The sequence below is a fragment of the Astyanax mexicanus genome, chromosome 21, assembly GCF_023375975.1.
Source record: "Astyanax mexicanus isolate ESR-SI-001 chromosome 21, AstMex3_surface, whole genome shotgun sequence".
Taxonomy (NCBI): Eukaryota; Metazoa; Chordata; class Actinopteri; order Characiformes; family Acestrorhamphidae; genus Astyanax; species Astyanax mexicanus.
In genome coordinates this window covers 19630854-19656124 of record NC_064428.1, presented here as the reverse complement: position 1 = coordinate 19656124, position 25271 = coordinate 19630854, and the positions used below count along the sequence as shown (strand labels likewise).

Sequence of the window (25271 nt, the reverse complement as noted above, 5' to 3'; positions counted from 1 at the left end):
GAATCCAGATTTTTTTTTAACTAAGAAATTTAATTTAGGCTTGTTTTGTGCTTTTAATTCAATTTTTAAAATTAAGAATAGACTTAACTTAACTTCATAGACCTATTATCTCCAATGTAACTAATTTTGACTTGCTACGTCAGCTTTGTTTATATGTTAACCACTTAATTCTACAGAAATTCGCAATAATCTGTGGAATTTTGCTTCGGCGTGTTCCAAATTCTCAAAAAAAAAAAAAAAACTGTGGTTCAATTCGATTCAGCTGCCAGAAGTACCAACAACATGGCTAAGCTAAATACCACCACTGCACAACATTCACTCCCCCTTGTTTTGTCTTATTGGATGTATTGCACACAAAAAACTTGGCTTTGGCTCCTGAGTCGTGCTGGAGCTCCAAAACAACGTCTGCGTTGTAACAAAGTGGGAGGCCCTCAGCATCAGCATTTGAATTGGGACCCCGCAGCTCCATGCTCCCGAGGCTTAAGAGTTCGCAAGCCTGTGTTCAAATAGTGACAAAGTTATGAGGCTATTCAGTGCTTTCTTTAAATATTGGCAGTAAACAGATGTAGGCTGCATTAATCCTTGTAAGGGCAGTTTTGCGGCATCTGCTTACGTAATAAAAGGCCTTGTGCACAAGTATCTTCCTAAGAATTTACTTAAACATGTTCCTGAGAAAAATCTTAACAGTATACGGGCACTTTTTTTTAGCAATCTATACGCAAGCCACCAACCGTACACTGTGCAGCTTGATTGAGGATGTGTCAATGTGTCTTCGCTATTGTAACGATGGAAAAAGTACACCTTGTGCAGCTCAGAATGCGCGAAAGGCATATACTATTTCTTTAATTTTTTTCATGGGTGTGTTTTTTGGGCTTAATGTGGAATAAACCAATCAACATTTCACTTCCATTCCCTTTAAGAGCCAGGTGTGCTCTGACCTTGGCAGATTGGTATTTTAACAGTGCAGCACTTCTACAATTCTCAGCAGAGAAAACTGAGCTGCTTGTTCACACTGTGAAGGTATGTGAGCAGGTAGTTTATGTATATATTTTTTTCTGTTTATTGTTAACGTAAAAGTTGGGTTTGTGCACTGCTGCCTGTCGTTGTGTGTGTGTAACCAGTGGGGGTGTACATGTGCTGAGGATGGTTAGTGCTCTTGCGTTGCCAAGATAGTAATGAATGTCTGACAGTTGACTGTTGTCAGGGTTTTAAATCAGTCAGTGGCACACCTGCGTTTTCCATTGCCAAGATAGCTATACGCCAGGAATTTACCCGAACAAACCTCATTTCCAGATCATCATGCCAATTTGTGTAGATTTATTCACACAAGTGTCTTTGATACTTAAATGCCACAGGCACAAGGAGTGAAAATAAATTGTTGGCAGGTTGTAAGATATCAATATGCATCTCGACAAACTTTGTGCAGGGTGCAATATAGGGCTAAAGTCTTTGTGGAGTGTTTTTAAACCACAGAAATTGAACAAATCTAAGTAATAAGCTGGAGAAAGCTCAATAAGTGGATGTAAGTTATAAATTCTTCTTCTTAAGAACAGTTGGAAAATAAAGCTCCTAGGGATTAAGTGGTGTTAGTGCATGTTAATTGAGCAAGTATATACAGACTTTTATACAGCCTTATTTGCCTGTATACCCAACTGTTCCAACCAATAAAGGCCAAAGTCGGTTCATTTCCTGCTATTGTACACGCTTTCCACACCAGACCCAAAGAAGGCCTGCATATTTTTCCTCTTTCCTCCACTCTTCCTCTTCGCTGAATTCCACATGGTCCACTCAACCTTTTTCTCTTTTTTTTTTGGTAAATTTGGGTTTTGAAGTGGAACAAATGCAAAGTGACTGGCCAAAGCTCCACCCACAAGTGTGTTCATTCGTTTATGATGCTGCTGGACAAGCTGTATAGAATGATTAGGGTTAGGGCCACACCAAAACACACTCAAAAGTAACTAAAAATAACTCAAAATAAATGTGCTTTAAATGGTTATTTCAGCTCTTTTATAGTGCATTACAGAGTTTGCATTTAAATTTAAATTTAATTATTTTTATTATTTTTATCTTTTTTTAAAAGTTGGGAGTGGGATTTATTGTGGCATACAGTGTAGCTGATATGCTATATATATATATAAGGGAGCACTTCAGTTTCTGAATCAGTTTCTCTAATTTTGCTATTTATATGTATATGTTTGAATAAAATGAATATTATTGTTTTATTCTATTCTAACTACGGACAACATATCTCCAAATGTTACAAATAAATATATTGTCATTTAAAGCATTTATTTACAGAAAATGAGAAATGGCTGAAATAACAAAAGGATGCAGAGCTTTTAGGCCTCAAATAATGCAAAGAAAACAAGTTCATATTCATAAAGTTCAGAAGAGTTCAGAAATCAATATTTGGTGGAATAATCCTGGTTTTAATCACAGTTTTATGCATCTTGGCATGTTCTTCTCCACCAGTCTTACACACTGCTATATATATAGTTAAAAAAAAAACAGTTTCAGTGTTTAGATATGATGATGTCATTATTCATTAGATCTTAATGTGGAAGTTGCTCAACAGCATTCCTTGCATTCGTCTTCTTTTTCTTCTTCTTCTTTTAGCTGCCAGACCTCCTTTAGAGAGCGCAAGTGTGAAGCAGAAACCTGGTACCAGGAGACACTGCTTCAATGCACTTCAAACACCAAGAACATGGAATGGGAACGGTCAGGCAGGAATGTGATGAATGCAGTGAATTTGGATTTAGACTTTTTTTTATTAAACTGGCAGGAAAAAAGCAGTGCATACTGAGGTAAAAAAAAAAACTGGAAGGAGTAAACGCAGCATGTCAGCATTTCTGGAGCAAAATAAATAGGTCAATTTGGCACAATAACACTCATATAGTACAACAGGAATTTTGCATGAACATTGGAAATTGAGTGTTTGTCCGTGATGGAAAAGAAGAAGGAGAACGATGGTAAAACAGGACAGCAGGCACGAACACAAATCAGTCATCAACATGAATGTAACACATATTACTGGGACTACTATGTATTGGTTTGGACTGGTTAATTATCCAGCAATTTCTTGGAACAATACCAGGCATTGGCATATACCGTACATCTGAATGGAGAAAGGTAAGTGTGTTGCTGGATTGAGACGTCAGTCAGAGACACCTATTATGTGACAGCAGACAATAGACAAGAGTGTGAGTCATCTTCAATAACAACACAGCCTAATTTACACAACACAAGACTACCAGCGCAGTCTCACGTACAAGCATACAAACATACCAAACGACAGCGCTGTACATCTCACGGAAAAGAAATACACACACTGACAACAATGATATGTTGACATTTTGTTTGGGGACTATATTTTTTAAATGACATTTTTGAAAACAGACATTTTTTTAACAGCTGTGTGGCTTTATGTACTAGTAACACTAGTAAACACTATTATACTATTTTTTGCATTATAAGGCGCACTTAAATTCCTTTCCAAAATCGTCAGTGCGCTTTTTAATCCAGTATGCATTATGTATGAATTCTACTGTAGTGCAGTGTTATACAGGAGTTTCAATTTGGTTCTCCAGCACTGGGGCTTAGCATTAGCTGCTAACCGCTATTTCCCTGTTCAAAGGTGAGTATTATCGGCCTGTAGACTGTGCTAACCCCGGCTAGCACTGCTAGAGCAGCATTAGCATTAGCTATTATCTGCTCTAAGTGCTAGCTCTTTCGCATTAATGCTTGTCAGTTAAAATTGTTGTGACTTTATTTCAAGAAAACTACCTCAAGGTACTGTGTGTATAAACAGTGTTTTTTTAATAATCGACTTGTGCACTTTCAAAGTTCTCAGTGCCTCATTTTAAATGTCATGGTCAGAATACTACCAATAAAGTGTGAGGTTACTTTATTATTTTTATTGTTGTAAAATTAGATTCGATTGAATTAGATGGCTTTGCATTGCCAACTCTATGCCCTTATCACTGGCATTGTAAGCCTGTTGGGAGCATCGGCTAAAAGCTCTGTATTGTGGAATGCTTGGGGAGAACAGAGCTGGGATATTCACCAAATACTTGATATCATGTTTCACTACATCCCAAGTCAATTTCACATCAGATTTTATCAGATTTTTATCAGAAGTTATTTAAGTATGATATTCCAAAATGCAGAGAGATACTAGAATAGATTTTGACTGCATGCTTTATATTATTTTCCTGTTTTGACATATAATCCATCCACTTTCAAATGATTTAATTGATAGAATTCTTTAACTACGGTATTACCACACTAATGTAATAGTTTTTAAGTGCTTGTTAAAGCTGCCAAACAAGAGCTTTCATGTTTCACCAAACTCACATATTTGAAGTTTTATGAACGTTTTAATTATGGGGTTTGACCAATTTGACTTTCCACTTGTCCTGAATGCAGCATTAGTTCCTATATACTGTATAAACAGCATGGAATGGAGAGTAACAGTGTAACATAATACATCAGAAATGGAATGAAGAGTAACAGTGTTTTTAAAATTAAATGGAATGGAAAATATATTTTCATGATATAACATTTTTTAAGTTAATGATAGGTCAGCACAAGCTTTTGGGCATACAGCATCAAAAAAGAAACTTAAGCCTGGATACAGAAATAAAATCTAGATAAAATTGAAAAGTAAAAATAATAGGGTACATGTATATAAACAAACATAAAAATCTTCAAAGGCAATAAAGAAAGGGCATTATATTATTCATTGTCAAGTTTCTGACCATGTCCGTGCCATTCAGTTCATTTTCTATTATAAAAAACAAACAAACAAAAAAACATGGTTCTTCAGCGCTTACAGTATTAGCGTTACAGTACGTAAAACAAGGCACGATCTCCGGCATGTATGTAATAATATCAAGACGCCTCTTGGTGGCAAAGGATGATGCTGAAGGAAGACAACGTCAGCAGTGTCTGATCTCACACAGCAACATTAATGGATTACCAGGAGACCGAGGCTCGACTCCAAGTAACATGGCATGAAATCATCCCCATGTGGTGTCACAAAGAGCGTGTGTTCATTGTTGCTGCATTGTCCACTCAGTCCGTCTGCGCTGGGGAACACTTAAGGCCCATTATGCTTCTACTGACCTCAAACTCGGGAGAGTCTCTGCAGGGCAAAGATCAACAGGTGGTTTGCAAACACAGAGCATTCACACTTGTGGCAGTGGAAGAGCGGGCAGGCTTGCGAGGGTGCTGCTAACTAAAGACAGTTACAAATGTGCAAATACAACCACAATTCCAAAAAAACGTTGGAACACTGTGTAAAATGTAAATAAATATACATAAAAACAGAATGCAGTGACAAATCTACATTCTACAAATCTCATAGATACATATTTTATTCATGATAGAACAAAGAATACATGATGTCAGATGTAAAAGCGAGACAATTTACCATTTTCCCATGTCCAACTCATTTACAACTTAAAAAAAGTTGGGATTGGGCAACAAAAGGCTGGAAAAGTAAGAGGTAATAATAAAAACAGCTGCAATAGAAGCAATCTGCAACTAATTCCCATGGCTGGTTATAAGATAAAGAGTATCTTAGAGAGGCAAAGCCATATTAATTTAATAAAAGAACAGTTTTAACATTTTGCCTCAGTCTAATTTAAATAAGCTTTGGTCCTGAGAAGACGGCAGTGTTTCTGGGTGGTGTTGCCTTCTTTTCATGATATAGCTTTATTTTGTTGTGATGCTAATTGCTATTTTACACCTAATTACTAGTTGGCAGAGGTGGAAAAAGTACCTTTACTTTGCTAAAATTCTATTCAAGTAAAAGTAAAAGTACCCATCTAAAAATCTACTCGAGTAAAAGTAAAAAAGTACTCAATTTAAAATGTACTTTGAGTAAAAGTGACATAGTTACTTTTTATTATTTGATGTAAAAACATTACAACAAATCATAAATTAAATTGTTTTTAATGAACTGTTATTTCACATAATAATTTGGATCCTTCAGGCAGTATTTGTTTAGACCAGCCCATAAAACATTTTCAAGAATAAGTGGCATAGGTTTCTATGATCCTTTTTTTTCTTTACTGTTAAAATGTAAAATGCTAATATAGGTGACTATAAACTATATTTTTTATAGTTTTACAGGCCATTGTTATATTTTAACTTGCAATACTTACCACCGCATGCTTGCACAGGTTTGATGTGGAAGTTTTGAAAGTTCACAGCTCTGTCCGGCAGGGCACATTTTGTATTGCATGAGGACGTTATTGCCTCGTTATCCCTCGCGCAAGCATCCATGCACCGGCGCATCCGCCCAATTATTATTTTTTATTTAGACAATAGTTTTTTCCCAGCATTTTATTTTTTACTCAGTAATTGGGAGTTTTCCAATGTAGTGAAGTACTTGTGTCAAAATGTACTTGAGGAAAGTAAAACTACCTATTTTAAAAACTACTTTAAAAATTACAAATTACTCATAAAATCTACTCAATTACAGTAATTTGAGTAATTCATTACTTTCCACCTCTGCTAATTGGCAACAGCACAGACAACGCTATGTCCCCATCACTAGCATTGTAAGCCTGTTGGGAGCATCGGCTAAAAGCTCTGTATTTCAGAATGCTGGGGGAAGAACGGAGATGGGCTATTCGTCAAAAGTTTGTACTCCTTATCTTGTTGTCTTGAATTCCTCCTTTTACTTATTTAAGTATGATGTTGCAAAATGCAGACAGATATCAGAGTACATACTGACTGCATTGTAGACTGGTGGCCTTGTTTCCCGTTCCTGCGCAGAGAGATTTCTATAGATTCACTGAACCTTTTGATGATGATATGTACTGTAGATGTACTGTAGACGGTGGGATATTAAAGGTTTTTCGCAATTTTAGATTGAAATTGTTTCAGCATTTTTACATCCATCTCTGCTTCTGAGAGACTTTGCCTTTTTAAAACTTTCTTTTTATACCCAGTCATTAATTGCAATTTTTTCTATTTGTTTAGCTGTTTTAATTAGTACCATTTACTTTGGCAGACTTTTGTTGCCCCGTCCTAACTTTTTTGAGACGCACTGCTGCCATCAAAGCTCTCTTTTTTTCTTTTTTTTTCAACTGTTCTCCCCATTTTAGCACCACTCACTAGGACTCCTCCTATCACTAATAATAAAAGGAGGGTGAAGACATGCCTCCTTCGATACATGTGAAGTCAGTCACCGCTCCTTTTTGAGCTGCTGCTGATGCAGCATTGCCGAGCAGCATCACAGCACGCTTGGATGAAAGTGCAGTGGCTCTGTTCAGATACATCAGCTCACAGACGCCCTGTGCTGCAGACATCACCCTAGGAGTGATGTGGGGAGAGACATCATCTACCCAGACGGAGGGAGCAGGGCCAATTGTGCTCCCTCTGAGCGCCGGCAGCTTGATGGCAAAGCTGCATGAGCGGGATTCAAACTTGCAACCTTTCGCTCATAGTGGCAGCGCTTAGACCGCTGGACCACTCGGGGCCCAACAAAGCTCTTTTCACAAAGTGGTAAAATGTCTCAAGTTTAAATCTCATGTTTAAACCTACTGTATATATTCTCCTGTGAATAAAATATGGGTTGATGAGTTTTAAATCATTACATTTCGCATTGCATTGCATATTTATATTTATGTACATTTTACACAGTGTCCTATTTTTTTTTTATTAGGGTTGTAAAAAATCGAACCAATAAAAAAACAAAATACATTTATTATTTTACAATACTGTTTCCCTTTTGTTATGTTCTGGTGCTTTACTGTTTTTTCAAACCCAGACAGCAGTAGAATCTGAGCTGAATACGGCCCACTTAAGGCACTTGTGTCAGTTAGCACAATGTTGAGTGTTCTGGTCTAAAAGTGGATCATTGCAGTCATTTCTCACCGTATGTGGGCTGGATAAAAGCAGTAAGTGTGGGTCAGAATTGGGCCAGGAATTGTTTGCTGGGGGAAAAAAGCAGAGTATGTGCTTGTGCTTGTTAGAAGCATGAATAGGCCTTTTTATACGTATAAAGAAAGTACCATAAAATAAAAAATAAAAAGTAACAGCAAAGAACAAGCAGTGACTCTTGATCTTTTGCAACTGTAAGCTTTTGCTCCTCTGGCTTTCCAGTTAAACGTTTCTTGGTCACCAAGTAAAAAAAAAATCGTCTTCATTTTTAAGTGCTTGGAAGTTCGTAAACATCACCACTGTATCCTCACTGTATCACGTCTTTGAACTAGTCCTCACTAGCTTCAGCCCCCCACTGGTTTTAATGCCAACTTTTCGATCTTCAGAGCTTTGCGTGAGGTCTGACCGTGACGCCGACGTGCACATCAAAGCGTGAGCGGAGGAGAGGGAGGCCTGCAGGCGCTTGGTGAGGAGCAATGCGTGACGGCGTGCCTGGCGGCCTTTACCACGTCAGACTATGAGAGAATCTCTGCTTAGAAGAGTGCTCTGTTAAAGAGAGAAGATAAATAGACAAGTTGAAAGAGGCGTGTGCAAAAGCAGCTGGCAAAAAAAAAGTATTTGTGATTAATTAGTACGATCCAGCAGTGAAAACAGGAGGGACTTGAAAAAAACGGGGCTTTGTAAGTCGGTTACTGCTGTAACACAGGTTTCCTTTCTTTTTTTTTAACGACAACAGCACACATGTTACGTACAACTCAAATGAAGGAATCAAACTGGGAAAAGGGGAAGGAAAATAAACCAAGCGAATAAAAAAAAATAAGCAAAGTCTATACAGATCTCCAAGGTTCTTAGTGCACTCCATAAGATTTCCTTTCTGATTTAGAAAACCTCATTTTATTGCTGCTAGATGCATGAAGCACAAACCGGTAACTTATGCTTTTATGTTGATAAACAGTTGATTCAGGAAATTTAGGAAATGTAATCACTTGATTTCTTGATTAGTGGTGCAGCTGTAGGTGCAATGGTGTTTATGATCTTGTGATGGAAACACGTGGTTGGAGATGTACATGAAGGCTGAGAGCGTAGCAGAACTGATTATTTGACTGTTTACTGGCAAGAAATGTAAACTAACATGGTTAAAAATTCCCCAATACCGGGTTCCGAGTGGTCCAGTGGAATCAAGAGCTGCCACTATGATCCGGAGATCGCCGGTTCGAATCCTGTTCATGTAGCTTGCCATCAGCTTGCCTGAGAGAGCACAATTGGCTTGGTTCTCTCTGGGTGAGTAGATGGCGCTCTTTCCCCTAATCACTCTAAAAGGGGTTGTCGATCAGCACAAGGCATCTGTGAGCTGCTGTATCTGAACTGAACTGAGTCGCTGCGCTTTCCTCCGAACACGCTGGCAACATCAGCAGCAGTTTAAAAAAAGAGACAGAGTCTGACTTCACATGTGTCGGAGGAGACATGTGTTAGTCTTCACCCTCCTAGTAATAGAGGGAGTCCTAATGAGTGGGTTGGGTGGCCATGTAAATGGGGAAAAAATAAAAATAAAAAAATGCGCCAACACTAAACAACACAAAAAATATACGTTTAGTTATGTGGGTTAAATCTAGGGTTGTAAGAAAATATTGATTTGTGTATTGTAAAAATGTTTTGCGATACTGTAACAAACTGACACATCATGGCCTGCAGTTTCTGGACAACATTTCAGGACATACTATCAAACTTTTGCCATTTACTTACTAAATATCAGCACCAAGTTTAGTCCAAATCTGTTGAACTCACTGCTAATATTTACTCTCGTTTTATTTTGTCTTTGGTCTTTGAGCTTTTTGGACAAATGCCGAAGCTGTATAGCAGCTACAAACTGAGCTGAACCAGCCCGCTTGCTTCCTTTCATGGCTGTGTTATTGCACATGGCATCCTGGGGGATGGGGAATGTGTGCTCAGCTCTAGTTATAAAATACTGGCTTTAGCTCTGTTGACAATAGCTGATAGTCCTTTAACTTAAAAAAAATAAAAAATCCTGATCGTTTTATCTACTTTATCAATTTACTACTTAAAAATATAATCCTTAATGGTCCCCTATTACAGCATCAACCTTTCTTCACTTGTTTTAATGTGAGGACCTGAAGAATGAAGAAAGCAATTTCTTCTAAATGTTTTGATCATTAAACCTCTGATTTGAACTGTGCGGTTCGTGGGTTTAGGCCATCATCATTACCCCAGTCTCATTACTACACACCAGGTTGCCAGATATCGAACACAACAGCATGCAAACAGTGTGCTGAAGCCATGGAAACAGGTGAGCTGGCTATTTTTCTACAGGTAATCACTGAGCTTCAGTAAGGTTCACTAACCACAGCTGAGTAAATTACCACCACCACTAGAGTAGTAGAGATGGGCATTTTTGACACTGCAAACTTATCAGCAACAGAGATTGTATTGCCACTGTATGTCAATCTGGCAACCTGCATGAGCTTGCTGTCTAACAAGGAACAGGTGGGGAAGGAAACTCTTATCCAGTGTTTGAAAATTGGACTCCTGTAGCCATCTCACACACTCGCTCGCAATTATTACCGGATGTTCCTTTAATCAAAATGATCAGAGCTAAAGTATTTGTATGGGAGCATAGCTGCTATATATTTTCTAGGTAAAAGGTAAACATTGATAGCTAATACAGATGTTGTATACGCAATACTATGTTATGGTATATTCACTGTTCAGGTTTGTTAACATTTTTGTTAACATTAGTTGTGTTAATGGTTTAATTAGTTTAAGTTTTAGGGGAAAAACTGAAATGCAAGGGAACACTTATCTCTACTGATTCTTGTTACCTGTGTACAGGTTACTTTCTGTTGCTGAAGTTGGGTACAACGCGAACCGTGACTGAAAAACCTAGATCCGAATCAAACTGTGAACTCTGTTCATCAAAAAATGTCTATAAGAGATAAATACGAAATGAAAACTGATGAAGACGATGAGCATGAGGAAATCTTATAGAGTGCATATGAATGCATGTAAAATAATCAACAAAAATAGTTATAGCACCCAGTAGCATAGCATCATGTCTTAGCATCTGTGGCATCCTATATAATAGTGCATTAAAGTGTGCGTTCATAAAAGGTAGTGCCACTGCCTGGATAGATGCGTCACAGATGATATGCCATTGCCAGCCCTACATGTGTAACACATTACCTCTGAATGTTTATCTCTATAAATAATGTTAATATCAGTATTTTACTAGTAACCTTTACCTTTTTTCAAAAAGCTTTGCAATCGCACACTTTCTTCTGGGTGCAACAACTACTGTTATGGTGATGAATCTATACAGCTCTGGAAAAAAAATAAGAGACCACTGAAAAATAATAAGTTTCTTTGATTTTACCAAATTGAAAACTTCTGGAATATAATCAAGAGGAAGATGGATGATCACAACCATCAAACCAAACTGAACTGCTTGAGTTTTTGCACCAGGAGTGGCATAAATGTATCCAAAAGCAGTGTGTAAGACTGGTGGAGGAGAACATGCCGAGATGCATGAAAACCAGGGTTATTCCACCAAATTCTGATTTCTAAACTTAAATCTTTATGAATATGAACTTGCAAATAAATGCTCTAAATGATAATTTTTTTTACTCAAACATATTCCTATAAATATCACAATCAGAGAAACTGATTTAGAAACTGAAGTGGTCTCTTATATTTTTCCAGAGCTGTATATTCTTTTCAGCAGTATATATTTAATATGGTATATCATATTGAACAGTGCATTTTTGGTACTTTTTACTATATTACTGATATAGTTTCTAAAAAGAGAAAGTCAGAAACTCTAGAAACTCTACATCAGTGTCCCTGAAGTGTCCTAATGGAAGATCCATGTATCTAAGGGGGCTACATATAACTCACCACTTTACGAGGCTTGTTCTGCTCCTCTCTGCTTTCCTGTTCTGTTTGTGAAGGCTGGCCGAGTCGCGTGTAGGCGAAAGGCCGCTGGGACTCTTTTGTCTTGGTGCCACGGAAACGCTCCAGCTCCTTCTCGGTGTACGGCGGCAGGGAGTCGTCCTCCTCCGCCGGTCGATTACTGGGTGACCTGTTGCTCGGAGACCGGCTGTGGGAGCTCTTTTTTGAGCTGGTTTTAGAGGGCGTGTCCGAGTCTTCCTCGGTCCGCCCGCCTTTCGAAGACGTGCTCCTCCCAGCTTTTGCCTTGCGTTCTAATAAGCTGTTGAGAAGAGCATCATCGTAGTCTCGTTCTCTCTCAGCACCCCTTCCTTTAGAGTCCCGGCCACCGCGTTCCCGGTTACCGGTGTCCCGGCAAGGAGCCGGCCGGTCACTGTCCCACGTGCCTCGTCTCTTACCATTTCCCGGTAAGGGGGGAGGGCTCGGAGGCCGAGGCCGAGGTTGAGGCTGAGGCCGCTCTCCATGTCTTTCCGGGCTGTCTTTTGGGTAATAACGTTTGGAGCTATAGTGTGGATGATGGTTGCGGTCGAGTTCCCGCTCCTGCTCCTGCTCTCGCTCCTTGTTCCTTTCGCGCTCTCTTTCCCAAGCGTCTTGGTCTCGCTCTCTCTGCCGTCCACGTGTCCGGTAATCGTCCACCATGTCGTCAAAATCTCCATGCCGGCCTCGCTGCATGTAGGTCATGGCAAATTCCTCGAGTTCGTCCAGAGACCCTGTGCGTCCATTTCTGAGGAACGGCTTTCTCTGCAGGTGCTCTGAACGAGGGTTCCACCTGAAAAAACAAAAAAAATCACAGAGATACAATTAACCTCCAAAAACTTCAACTTAAGTCTTAAAAAACGTAAAAAAGGGAAAGGGGACAGGGACGAATCCCATTGAACCTTGAGTACGCCGAACAGTGCTGCAAGTACGATGCCTTAATTGAAATTGGATATTCACGTTACTATGCCATAAAAAAATTGTCCAGACCTCGCTTCACACTTCACTCACACAGATGTGGGTGTTTCTAAGCTATCCCCTGAAGTAACACTTTCCTGATCAAGCTTCATACTGCTGTCCCATGACTTCTGGCAGATTAGTGTGATGATACGTAAAGTACCAAACATAATGGTACATTTCTTAATTTCTTAATTTTCTCCTGTTTTTTTTTTTTTGTTTTTTACTTTTTGGCCAAAAGTATCTGATACACGTATTACTGATACCTGGGGTGATCATCTTCTATCCAGTTGCCACGCTGAGGGTGACGAGTGGACCTCTGGACGTGCACCGGTGAAATTGCTCTTGTCAGGAGGCCTGGAGGGTCATCCAGGTCAGGAATGGCTGGAAGGGCTTTCTTCTGAACCTGACGAAAGGTCTGGCGGAAGTCCGTCTCGGCCTCGTGGAGGGAGCTGAGCTCAGACACGCTGCAAGCTGCCAGTAAATGAAAAAGCAAGAAGTCAACACAAAGGTTTACTCCTTATCCATATAGGTTTGTTGAGTTTAAGCAAGCTTTAGAATACAGTACAGGCCAAAAGTTTGGACAAACCTTCTCATTCAATGTGTTTTCTTTATTTTCATGACTATTTCCATTGTAGATTCTCACATCAAAACTATGAATGAACACATGTGGAGTTTTATGTACTTAACAAAAATGACCCGGCCTGCACAGTCACCGGACCTGAACCCAATCCAGATGGTTTGGGGTGAGCTGGACCAAGTGCTAAACACCTCTGGGAACTTCTTCAAGACTGTTGGAAAACCATTTCAGGTGGCCACCTCTTGAAGCTCATTGAGAGAATGATGCCAAGAGTGTGCAAAACAGTAATCAGAGCAAAGGGTGGCTATTTTGAAGAAACTAGAATATAAAACATGTTTTCAGTTATTTAACCTTTTTTGTTTAGTACATAAAACTCCTCATGTGTTCATTCATAGTTTTGATACCTTCAGTGAGAATCTACAATGTAGTAGTCATGAAAATAAAGAAAACGCATTGAAAAAGAGAAAGTGTCAAACTTTTGGCCTGTACTGTATATTTGGTCAGTCAAAGTGAAATGGTATAAACTGCAAAGCTGCAGCATGCAGTATTCAAATTCCGTCTGTGTAGCCTACATATGCTATGCTTAAAAGTCATCTTTTTATAGCAACTGTTGAAAGCGCTGGCAAATACTATTGATATCTAATAAGAAATTGAACTACAGTGTCCTTCATAATTTTGCGACACAGACACACAGATTTTTCAAGGCAGCCTCTTTTTTTTAGAAAATGGAATTCATACACTGTGTGATCTCTGTAACAGCAGTGTTCTAAATTCCATTAAAAAGACCTGGTACAACAAATTGAAATTTTAATATCTTAGTTCTTTAGATATCTAATATTTTTAGATTTTTTTTAAATATATAATTTGTTTACTATTTTCTTCCATTTTTCTCCCAATAGAGCAAGGCCAATTGTCCCATCCATTCAGCTGCTAGTCAGCTGTATATCCCCATCACTAGTGATGCCAGAACACAAGAAATCATACCGCCTCTTTTTAAACTGCTGCTGATGCAGCATTGCCGAGTAGCATCACAGCGTGTTCGGAGGAAAGCGCAGCGACTCGGTTCTGATACATCAGCTCACAGATGCCTTGTGCTGATTGACAAGAAGAGTGCCATCTACCCACCCAGAGAGAGCAAGGCCAATTGTGCAGCTGATTGCAAGCAAAACATGACCAGGATTCGAACCAGCAATCTCTTAATCATTGTGGCAGCGCGTTAGACTGCTGGACCACTGACTTTTTTTTTTTTTACTTTTTTTTTAAACGACACACCTTTTGATCAACACAGAAAAACTGAAATGTATGCAAATACATTGCTAAGGTTCCTCTCACACACTCTCCTGTAGTGGAACAGTAGTACAGATTAAATGAGTGCACAGCGATCAGCTACAGTACATGCAGTGTCAGATGAGCATCACCAACAGACTCAACAGCCAGAATGTCCAATGGCTAATGAAGCCCAGAAAAGCAAGAAAAAACATAAATGATGGATGGAGAACATGCAGTGAGCTGGAAGGCAGGAGTGCAGCAGGGCATGCAGCTTCTACAGGCAGAGCCAGCAGCATGTGGTCACACGCCGAGAAGCACGTGAGAGCTTACAGTCATGACTGCTGAGGGTCTTAGAGGGGTTGAAGTGCGCCAGCTCCCTTTCCACATACTGCAGCACCTTCAGCGAATTCTGATCCGGCGTCGGCTGGAGACGAAAAACGCTGTGCGCTACAGGGGACAGACCATGTTCAATTTATATGTATGTATGTATGTATGTATGTATGTATGTATGTGTTTGTCTAGGAGGTTCAGAAATGACATAATTCTTGATATTGGCATTTTAAGATGCTCTCAAAAACTGATTTACAGTCTTATGCGAAAGTTGTAGCACCCATTTGTCAAATTACAGTCACTGGTTGAATCATGAATGGGAGTTTTTGAAACGCTCAACATGGCATCTGTTTACACTTAAAGTTCCATAGCTTGCTAGTTACACTGGTTTCACTACAAGCAGAGGACTCTGGGATGTTGGTGGGTTTCCTCACATTAACTGTTCGCTTCAAGTCCTTTCACAACGTTTTGATTGGATTAGGGTCAGGACTTTGCCTTGGTCATTTCAAAACATGAACTTTATTCTTCTTAAATTCTTAAAATCTTCTCATGGTAGAACAACTTGTGTGTTTAGGGTCGTTGTCTTGCTGCATGACCCACAGTCTCTTGAGATTCAGATAATGGACAGATGTTCTGACATTTTCAATTAGAACTCTTTAAATATTAGAATTCATGATCCCATCAGTAATGGCTCGGATGGAGCAAAACAGGCCCAAACCGTGATACTACCAGAGGGGATAAGGTTCTTATGCTGTAATGCAGTGTTTTCTCGTCTTTTTCTTTCAAACCAAAAAGTTCTACTTTGGTCTCATCAGTCCACAAAACATTCTTCCAATAGTTTTGTGGCCACTTACAAATATGAAACATTAGATAATTTTAGTTAATGAATAAATAGCAATCTATAATGTTTTTGTCTCATTCGTTTAACTTGGTTCCCTTTATCAACTTGTAGGACTTATATCTATGCAGATATAGGGGTTTAATTCACTTTCACAACACATTCCCTGAAATAACACTTATTAATCAGAGTGTGGAACAAAAAAAAATATTCGGATGTCCCTATGAAAGAGTGCTTTTGAGAAACAAGGAATTAAAATAACAGCAATAATTTATCATTTGTTTTGAGGACATTTTATTAACTGTAATCCCTTTGCCTCGTGTTCTCCAGTCATTCTCACAGCTCTTTAATCTTTATTAAAGCTGTGCTAAACGATACAGACAGTTTAAACAAACACTCAGTATAAAGACTCTTTATTCTTTTTTGTCCGTGTTATCAAAAGCTGTGTTCATATAAAAGAACACCGATAACCCGAACTGATAACACTCACCAAGCAAACATGCCACACAATAGCAAACATGGTCTACAGCACACGTCTACTGAATTATATCAGATCCTAATCTGATTTACACTAAATATCTGTCAGCTAAGAGCAATTCACCAGGCTTAAACAAACACATCATTACTGCTCAGGCTGCAGTGATTGGTGAGTCTCTATGTATGAACAGCTTACCTGCAGAGGTGTTATTCTCCACAGACGGTGCAGCAGATATCTTGGGGTCAATGAGAGAAGGTGGAGCAATAGGCACCATGGTGGGCATGCCTGGCATGTAGTATGGAGGGTACAATGCGACCGGTGTTGGTGGTATGGTTTTTATACCTTTACCTGCTTCATACACTGTGGGAAATTTTCATAAAAAAAAAAAATTACATAACTTTGGTGATCCTGACAACAATTAATTAAATAGGCAATTTATGATTAGAATAAAACTACTAAGGGAAAATGTATAATTGGAAAAAGTAATTCTGAGGTAAATTTAGGATTAGAATAGCACTTCTGAGGTAAATTCATGATTAGAATTGCAATTGCTCAGGTAAATAATGTTTATAATAGCACTACTAAAGTAACTTTATGATTAGAATACAACTACTGAGGTAAATATAGGATTAGAATTTAACTACTGAGGTAAATCTATGATTAGAATTGAACTACTGAGGTAAATGCATGATTAGAATAGTAATTCTGAGGTAAATTTAGAATTAGAATAGCACTTCTGAGGTAAATTCATGTTTACAATAGCACTACTAAGGTATTTTAATGATTAGAATATTAAATCTGAGGTAGGTATATGATTAGAATATAACTACTTAGGGAAATCTGTGATTGGAATAGAACTGCTGAGGTAAGTGCATGATTAGAATAGTAATTCTGAGGTACATTTAGAATTAGGATAGCACTTTTGAGGTAAACTCATTTTTAGAACAGCAGTTCTGCTGTAAATGTATGTTTTGAATAGCAGTTCTGAGGTAAATATATGTTGTTGGTCTGTTGGCATATTGAAAGTGTTAAATGGTAAAAATAAATAAATAAATGGAACCTGTTTAGAAAAAAACATGTTTGGCCTTTCAGGTTTCAGACAAAAATATGCATTATTAATACTAAAGGACTGGGGAAGCATAATGTACTTACAGTGTCGAGGGCAGCAGCAGGTTTCAGGGCAGCAGCAACAGCGGACGTAGCAGCAGCAGGAGTGCGGACAGCACTGACACCAGCACACACCCACCAGGAGGATGAAAAGGATACTGCCCAGCACCACAGCTGCCACAAACACCCACTCTAGAACAACAAAAACAACTGATAAACCTCCACAAGCTCCCTTACAGTCAAATCATTAATACATACAAACAAGTCTGTTCACATACTCTCTTAGTTATTATAATGGAAATGTTAAAAGGAAATTAAGATCACAATCTTAATTTCAGTGAGAAGGTATGGTCAAACTGAGCAGCAAAACAAATCAAAACTTCTGTTTAAGCTGCAGCGTAGTCAATCTCTGTGGCACAATTTTTAAGCCCTAATCTTCACCCAGGAGACATGGTCAAACTTTAGAGCAGAACTATTTAATTAAGTAAAATCTCTCGTTTACCTAGGGGGAACAATCAAACTTAGAAGCAAAACCAATAAAAATATCAATTCACCCAGAAAGCACGGTCAATTTCAGTGGCACAACCAATCAAATCTCAGTTTCACCCACAAGGCATGGTAAAACTCTGAGGTAAACGAAAATACCACTTCTGAGGTAAATGATTAGAGTAGCTTTCCTGAGGTAAATGTATGATTAGAGTAGCTCTTCTGAGGTCAATGCATGGTTAGAGTAGCTTTACTGAGGTAAATGTATGATTAGAGTAGCTCTTCTGAGGTAAATGTATGATTAGAGTAGTAGTAGAATAGTAGAATATCTATACAGAGCTAAATATCTCACTAAAATAGCAATGATGAACCAATCAAAATCGGAACCCAACAAAATCCCAATTTTATCCAGGAGGAATGGTCAAACTAGCAGCAGAACCAACCAAAATCTATTTCACCTGGGGGACGCAGTCAAATGTGAAAGCAGAAGCAATTATAATCTCAATTTCAGATGGCTTGAAAAGGGCAATTAAAGTCAGTCCCAGGCGTGTTATGCCTTAGATGTGGAGCCACTCATGTTGTAGGCTCTGGAGGCACCACCAACACTGGGAAAGTTTTCATGACATACCCAAACCAGGTTGTGACTCTGCCATTTGTAACACTGTATTAAAATGATACGCATTATTGTTGCCCGTCTATGTTCCCTTAGCTAACCAGATATACATAAGCCGGTTCCATGTTACATGCCTCTTTATTATCCATGCAGACAAGTGACCAAATTCAATGAAGGAGATCCTGCACATATCCCACAGGTCAGTGCAGCATTCTTTAGCTTCCAGAGGATATTGCAAAATTCTTGTACTAATTCTCTTAATTAATCATAGATATATTTTGGGTGTAATGTGCAATAAAACAATCAGCGTGTCACTTGCCATTCCCTTAAAGAGTCAGGTGTGCTCTGACTTTGGCGGATTGGCATTTTAACTGTGCAGCACCTCTGCGGTTCTAGAGAGAGAGAAAACTGACCTGCATGATCATGCAGGGAAGAGCCCTAATGTATACACAATGAAGCTAAAATAGCTGACACTTCAGGCTCAGTCTCTTACTTAAAATGAAGATCAGCAACAAAACAAAACACGTACCACAGAACGCAATACAAAAAACCCACTAATTACAGACAATGAGCATCTCCCACAAACATGCAGTAAGTACTGATGGTGAAATGCTGCTATATATGAATGTATGAGTAAAATTTGATAACTCCAGCATCTAATCAAAAACAGAGCCTCCATTACACCCACAAACATAAATCTGCCCTATCTGAGAGAGAGTGGGTTTTAGGAAGCTGTGTGCGTGTGTGTGTGTGTGTGTGTGTGTGTGTGTGTGTGTGTGTGTGTGTGTTAGGGTGGTGTACACACACTGCGAACAGTCTGTTTATGTCAAGGACAAACACACAAACTGTACATATGATATAATTGAAATAATTAAGTTTACTATTGTAAACAAATCTGCTCCAAATCACAGACTAACATAAAAATGAGTAGACTTCTCAAACAAAGCAAAAAAGGGGCCAAAATGTGGTCTTCAAAAACAGGATTTGAAGTGTCCCACTAGAAAATTACATTAACCTTTCATGCTTACCAAATAATAAAACAAGCATATTGTCGTAGCCATGCAAAAACCTCATCTCCAAAATGGCAAATTTACAGAAGAAGAAATCTTACATTTTAATGGAAGTCAAAGTAAAAATATTTCATTTCAAGGATTTATATTTTTTAGCCTTTCTTTTGGTCCATTCATCATGAAATTCTGATACAATATGTGTAATCTGTGTATATGTGTATGTGTGTACAAGTAAAAGACATTATATATAAAAAAAAACAAAAATGTTGAATACTTTAGTACTTCTACCTATTGTATTTTACGCACTATAAGGCACAACTAAAATCCTTTCATTTTCCCAAAAATCGTCAGTGCGCCTTATGTATGAATTCTACTGGTCAGGTTGTAAGGAGCAGAATAACTACTCTGCTAAATTACAGAGTAAAAGGGAGTTAGCGCTGCTGCTAGCACTGCTAACCGGGACTGTCTAGCACTGCTAACCGGGGCCAGCTAGAGCTGCCAACTGGGGCTGGCTAGCACTGCTAACCGGGGCTGGATAGCGCTGCTAACTGGGGCTGGCTAGCACTGCTAACCGGGGCTGGATAGCACTGCTAATCGGGGCCAGCTAGAGCTGCCAACTGGGGCTGGCTAGCACTGCTAACCGGGGCTGGATAGCGCTGCTAACTCGGGCTGGCTAGCACTGCTAACCGGGGCTGGCTAGCACTGCTAACCGGGGCTGGATAGCGCTGCTAACCAGGGCTGGCTAGTGCTGCTAACCAGGGCTGGCTAGTGCTGCTAACTGGGGCTGGCAAGCACTGCTCACTAGGGCTGGCTAGTGTTGCTAACTAAAGCTGGCTAGCACTGTTACCCGCAGCTAGCACTCATCCTTGGACAATATACTGGAATTCTAAACTTACTGAAAATAAATGGAAGTGCTTTACTCCGAAAATAAACAGTTTTCAGAAATCTGTGTAGATTAACATCTAGTGCTCGTTTGACTTTAAAAGAAAATGTTTTTTAAGAATTACAGTTTTGTTTACTCAGGTGCTTTCCCCAGCTTCCCCATTAGAAGGGAAACATGGCGACCCCCTTGCTCACTTCAATTTAGGAATTCTTTCTAGTGTTGCTTAATGTGCCTTATAATCCGGTGCACTTTATGTAAGAAAAAAGACCAGGAAATAGACTTTAATTGATAGTGCGCCTTATAATCCGGTGCACCTTATAGTGCAAAAAATAAGGTATGTTTGGTTCTTAAAGAACACTTCAACTTCTACTCAAGACTTGATCTCTACTACTTTTTAACGTCGGATTATTAAGGAATTAAGTCTTAAGAAGAACAGGTGCGAATAATCATGATTAATCGCAAAATCTTGTAGTGATTTTTCTTTTTTTTTATTGATCGGCACTACTGTTTATATCGCTTTATTATTATTGTATTATTTTATTTTTCTGGTCCATGTTCCATTAAAAACGTTTTCTAATTATATGTTTAGTAAATTGTCTTGGATTTACTAGTTTTCTCGCCTTAAGAAGAAGAAACCTCAAGAAACCTTTATTTTTAGTGTAGAAAAACTGCAGCCTATTTTACCACAGACTTATGCTATTATTAGCAAACTAACCGAGCCTATTGCGTCAGAACCATCCTGTCATAATTACTCTGTGATAGTGATGATCCTGGACTGAACATTACAGGAACAATTTAAAATGAGCTCTGATAGCAGCTTCTCAGGAAAAAACCTACAGACTGTGCGTGGGAGAAATCACACTCAGAGCCGTGAACTACTGTGCTACGCATTACTGCCACAGTCAGTGAAGATAAGAGGCTCTTCACTCTGGAAAGCTGACACATTGTTCTCGTAAAGTGAATGAATGATGTCACTGTGGGTGGTCACAGAAATCCTCTATCTGCCGTACTGTATGAGTCAGCCTGAAGACACACACAGGACTGACAGTGCTTTACAGGCGTTACACACGGTCATACTGACGAGGGGGTAGCTTGGTTGCGTCGTATCATCAGCTGATTAATCTTAAGGACCCAGACCCACCCTCATTACTTACTATGACAGTAATGATGATTTACTTCCTTTGGGTGAACTTACTCCCATTACATAAACATACACTGACCACCCACTTAACTGTTTCTAGAAGCTCCACTGATCATATAGATGCACTTTGTATGTCTTTAATTCTATAATTACAGACTGCAGTACTGTATCAGTTTCTTTGCATACTTTATTATCTTCTTTTCACCATGTTCTTCAATGATCAGGACCTCAGTTAGCAGTTAGCATAACAAGCTAATACACTAAAGTAAAGGCAGCTCAGCTGTACTGCCTAGAGAAACATGGGAACAGAACTCCTGGAACTTCTGCTGCTGCTGCTCCTTGCAGTATGAGAAACTATAGCCCTTTAAAATATTTTAATACTGTAGCTTGAAGGATAATATTAATGCACACGGAACTTAGTGTATTTGTTAACTGCACAATCAAGGGATCTAAATCTCAAGAGAAGGTGGGTCATGCAGTAAGACAATGACCTTAAGCACACAAGTCATTTGACCAAAGAATGGTTTAAGAAGAATACAGTTAATGTTTTGGAATGGCCAAGTCAAAGTCCTGACCTGAATTTGATGAAAATGTTGTTTAAGAACCTAAAATGAACAGTTATTGTGTAGAAACCCCGCAAAATCCCTGAGTTAAAGCTGTTCTGTACGTAGTATTCGATAAATACACACAATAAATAAATGACGAAGTGTATTATTTTTGTCTAATTTGTTTAACTAGTGTCTCTTTTTCTACTTTTAGGAACTAGAAATGTTCTAAGTCATATTTATGCGGAAATATAGAAAATTCTAAGGGCTTCACAAATTTTTAGGCACCACTGTTGCTGTAAAGCCAGAGACAGAGGCACATCTGTTGCTGCATAGTTTTGGTTGGTCATTCTCTAGTCCCAAAAGCATACTGAGTAATTGGTCATAATGTTTTGGCTGATCAGTGTATATCCTGTATACACTGTATATCCAGAACCAGCCAGACATCCCTTTTTTCCATCCAATCACTGATGCCATAAAAGTTAAACTGCACACACACATACAGATGGAATAATCTGCACAGATAAGTGCTGCCAATACAATAAGACATTTACCTTTCTCTAAACGATCACTTTAATATGATGATTGATTCATAAATAGTATGACCAATAAAGGTGGTCTCTTATTATTAGATTGTGTTTAGTTAAGGTTAGATTGCACAGTGAGATTCCAGCAGTTATGGAAAAGTAAGTGAGATGATCAAAGGGTTACACACTGAGACAGGTGAGGGGGAAACCCATACCTGGCATAATCTCCATATCAAACTCAGGCAGGAGATCGTCAGCAACACCTGTCTGACCTGGAGAGAGAGATAGATCGAGAGGAGGAGGAGGAGGAAGAGCGAGGTGACGGACAGAGGAAGAAGAAGGTAAATCAGCAAAAAGAGGTGCACGGCGTGATTTGAGAAGAACTGTGGCAGAAAGTGGTGGCTGGTGCATGCAGCATTAGGTAAAGAAAGAACCAGATGACCTACCTGTAGAAGATTTCTAAACCTGTATGTTTAGATCTGACATGCATGATTTATGTTTTTATGATTTTGTGTATCAATCAATATTTTCCTAAATATAAAACACAGTAAAAGCTTATAAGAGATTCTTATGGACTGCAACGTATGATGGCTTACAGTATATAGACTATGCTACCACTGTCACAAGAAGCTATTTCACAGTACAATATAAAAGCACAATATATGTATACAGTACCAGTCAAAGGTTTGGACACACCTTTTCATTTTTTTTCTAACACTAAATTCAGTAAATTAATACTGAAGTGATCTATACTATGAAGGAGCACATAAGGAATCATGTAGCAACTTAAAAGTGTTAAATAAACCAAAATTTAAATGTTAATGTGCAGCTTCCAAGGTTGGTAACTCTCATTAACTTTTATTATGGGAAAAAGCTATCCAAACAAATCTGGCCCTTGCAACAGAGTAAATGCTTCCCCATGAATTAACCATGATTAACCACATTTTTGTTGAAAGCTGAGTTATATCTGTCACTAACTACAGCCAGGCCTGATTACTGCCAGACCTGGAAAATTAAGAAATCACTTAAAAATAGAACCTGTTTGACAACATGAAGAAGCTAAAAGATTTCAAAAAGCAACACATCATTCCCCAATCTGATACCTTGCCAGTGATCGGCCTACTGAAACTACTTCAAAAGGGCATGGACAACTCATCCAGGAGGTCACGAAAGAACCTAGAACAACTTCTAAAGAACTGCAAGTCTCACTTGTCTCAGTTAAGGTCAGTGTTAATGATTCAATAATAAGAAATAGACTTTGTGAAAATGGTCTCCCTATGAGTTCCAAGATGAAAACCCTGCTGACCAATAAAAAAAAAACAATGGCCTGTTTCACAATTATCCACAAACATCTTGATCATTCCTAGCTTTTTGGGTAAATATTTTGTTGGTTAATGAGACAAAATTGACTTTTTTGAAAGATGTGTGTCCTGTTACATTTGGCGTAAAATTAACACAGTCTTTCAAAAAAAAAAGAATATCATATTGAAAGTCAAACAATGTGGTGGTAGTTTGATGGTCGGGGGTTGCTGTGCTGCATTTTGCTGTATTTGATGAACAGGAACCATGACACCATGAATTCTGCTCTCTTTCTCTAACAGAAAGTCTTAAAGGAGAATGTCTATCCATTAGTTTGTGACCTTAAGCTCAGGCATACTTGGGTTCTGCAGCCGGACAATGACTCGAAGTACACCAGGAAGTCCCACTTTGAATGGTTCAAAAAAACAAAAACTAAATCAAGGTTCTTAAACAGGACGTTCATGCCTGAAAAACCTCCAATGTGGCTGAATTAAAACAATTCTGAAAGAAGAGTGGGTCAAAATTCTTCCACAGGGATGTGAAAGACTCATTTCCAGTTATCGCAAAGACTTGATTGCAGGGAGTGTATACTTTTTTTTTTTTTTTTTTTACATCGGGGCAGGTTGGTTTGGATAGATTTTTCTATAATTTCAAAACTGGTTTTTTTTTATATTTACCTAGGTCATCTTTATCTGATATTAACATGTTTTTATTAATCTAATAAAAAGTAAGTATGATAAATAAAAGCAAAAATAAATACATTTGTAGGGGGCAGATACTTTTTCACAGCACTGTATTGTTGTGCAACACCAATACTAGCATAACAGAAGAGACTATACTGTGCATAACCTGGCATTAATGCTAGGACCTTCCTAGACTTATGCCTTACATAAGTCTAGGGTTCTGCAGAGAAAACACCCAGCATAACAGCTCCACAGCTGCACTGGCACAGTCTCACAAAGCCCTACCAAATACCAACATGAGCTCACCAGCCAAAGACTGTCCACTGCCTCTGCTGACTGTGCGTTGGCTGTTATACCAAGTGATAATTATAATTATGTCCATTCAAGTCCATTACTGTCCATCCTCAAGAGAATTCAATGTCTTTTATAGGTTTTCAGATCCTATTTAATACTATATTATATAATTACTTGTTGCTCAAACAACAATTTCTTCTATTGGTAAGAATACTTGAAGATGATGATGATCCAGATAAATATCTACTTAGAGCTTTTTCTCACTGACAAGTTAATTAGACTCACTGCTGTCGAGCAGATATAGTGTGGGTGCTGGACTGTTCCCAGCATCACAGTGACACTGCAGTGTTGCTGGGGATTCTACAGGTTGTTGTCACTGGTGAATCGAGATTGTGTGCTTCA

General features: G+C 38.7%; 2 protein-coding genes across 4 annotated transcripts in view; both read right to left on the bottom strand.

The window, feature by feature from the left end:
• tmem39a (transmembrane protein 39A) overlaps nucleotides 1-25271 on the bottom strand; it is a 149511-nt gene that overhangs the window by 52380 nt on the left and 71860 nt on the right. The gene's annotated exons all lie outside the window — the stretch shown is intronic.
• Nucleotides 2271-25271, bottom strand: part of LOC103042103 (immunoglobulin-like domain-containing receptor 2) — a 49164-nt gene continuing 26163 nt past the window's right edge. The window contains exons 4-10 of one of the 3 annotated variants that reach the window (XM_049470155.1): nucleotides 22809-22865; nucleotides 17434-17580; nucleotides 16477-16641; nucleotides 14966-15082; nucleotides 13053-13260; nucleotides 11803-12622; nucleotides 2271-8439 (exon numbers count right to left, since the gene is read on the bottom strand). In XM_049470155.1, the coding sequence (XP_049326112.1) occupies nucleotides 8404-8439; nucleotides 11803-12622; nucleotides 13053-13260; nucleotides 14966-15082; nucleotides 16477-16641; nucleotides 17434-17580; nucleotides 22809-22865 (1550 nt within the window). In that variant the 3' untranslated portion in view covers nucleotides 2271-8403. The remainder of the gene's footprint in view (nucleotides 8440-11802; nucleotides 12623-13052; nucleotides 13261-14965; nucleotides 15083-16476; nucleotides 16642-17433; nucleotides 17581-22808; nucleotides 22866-25271) is intronic. The other 2 variants (XM_007254837.4, XM_049470156.1) reach the window with 2 other exon arrangements.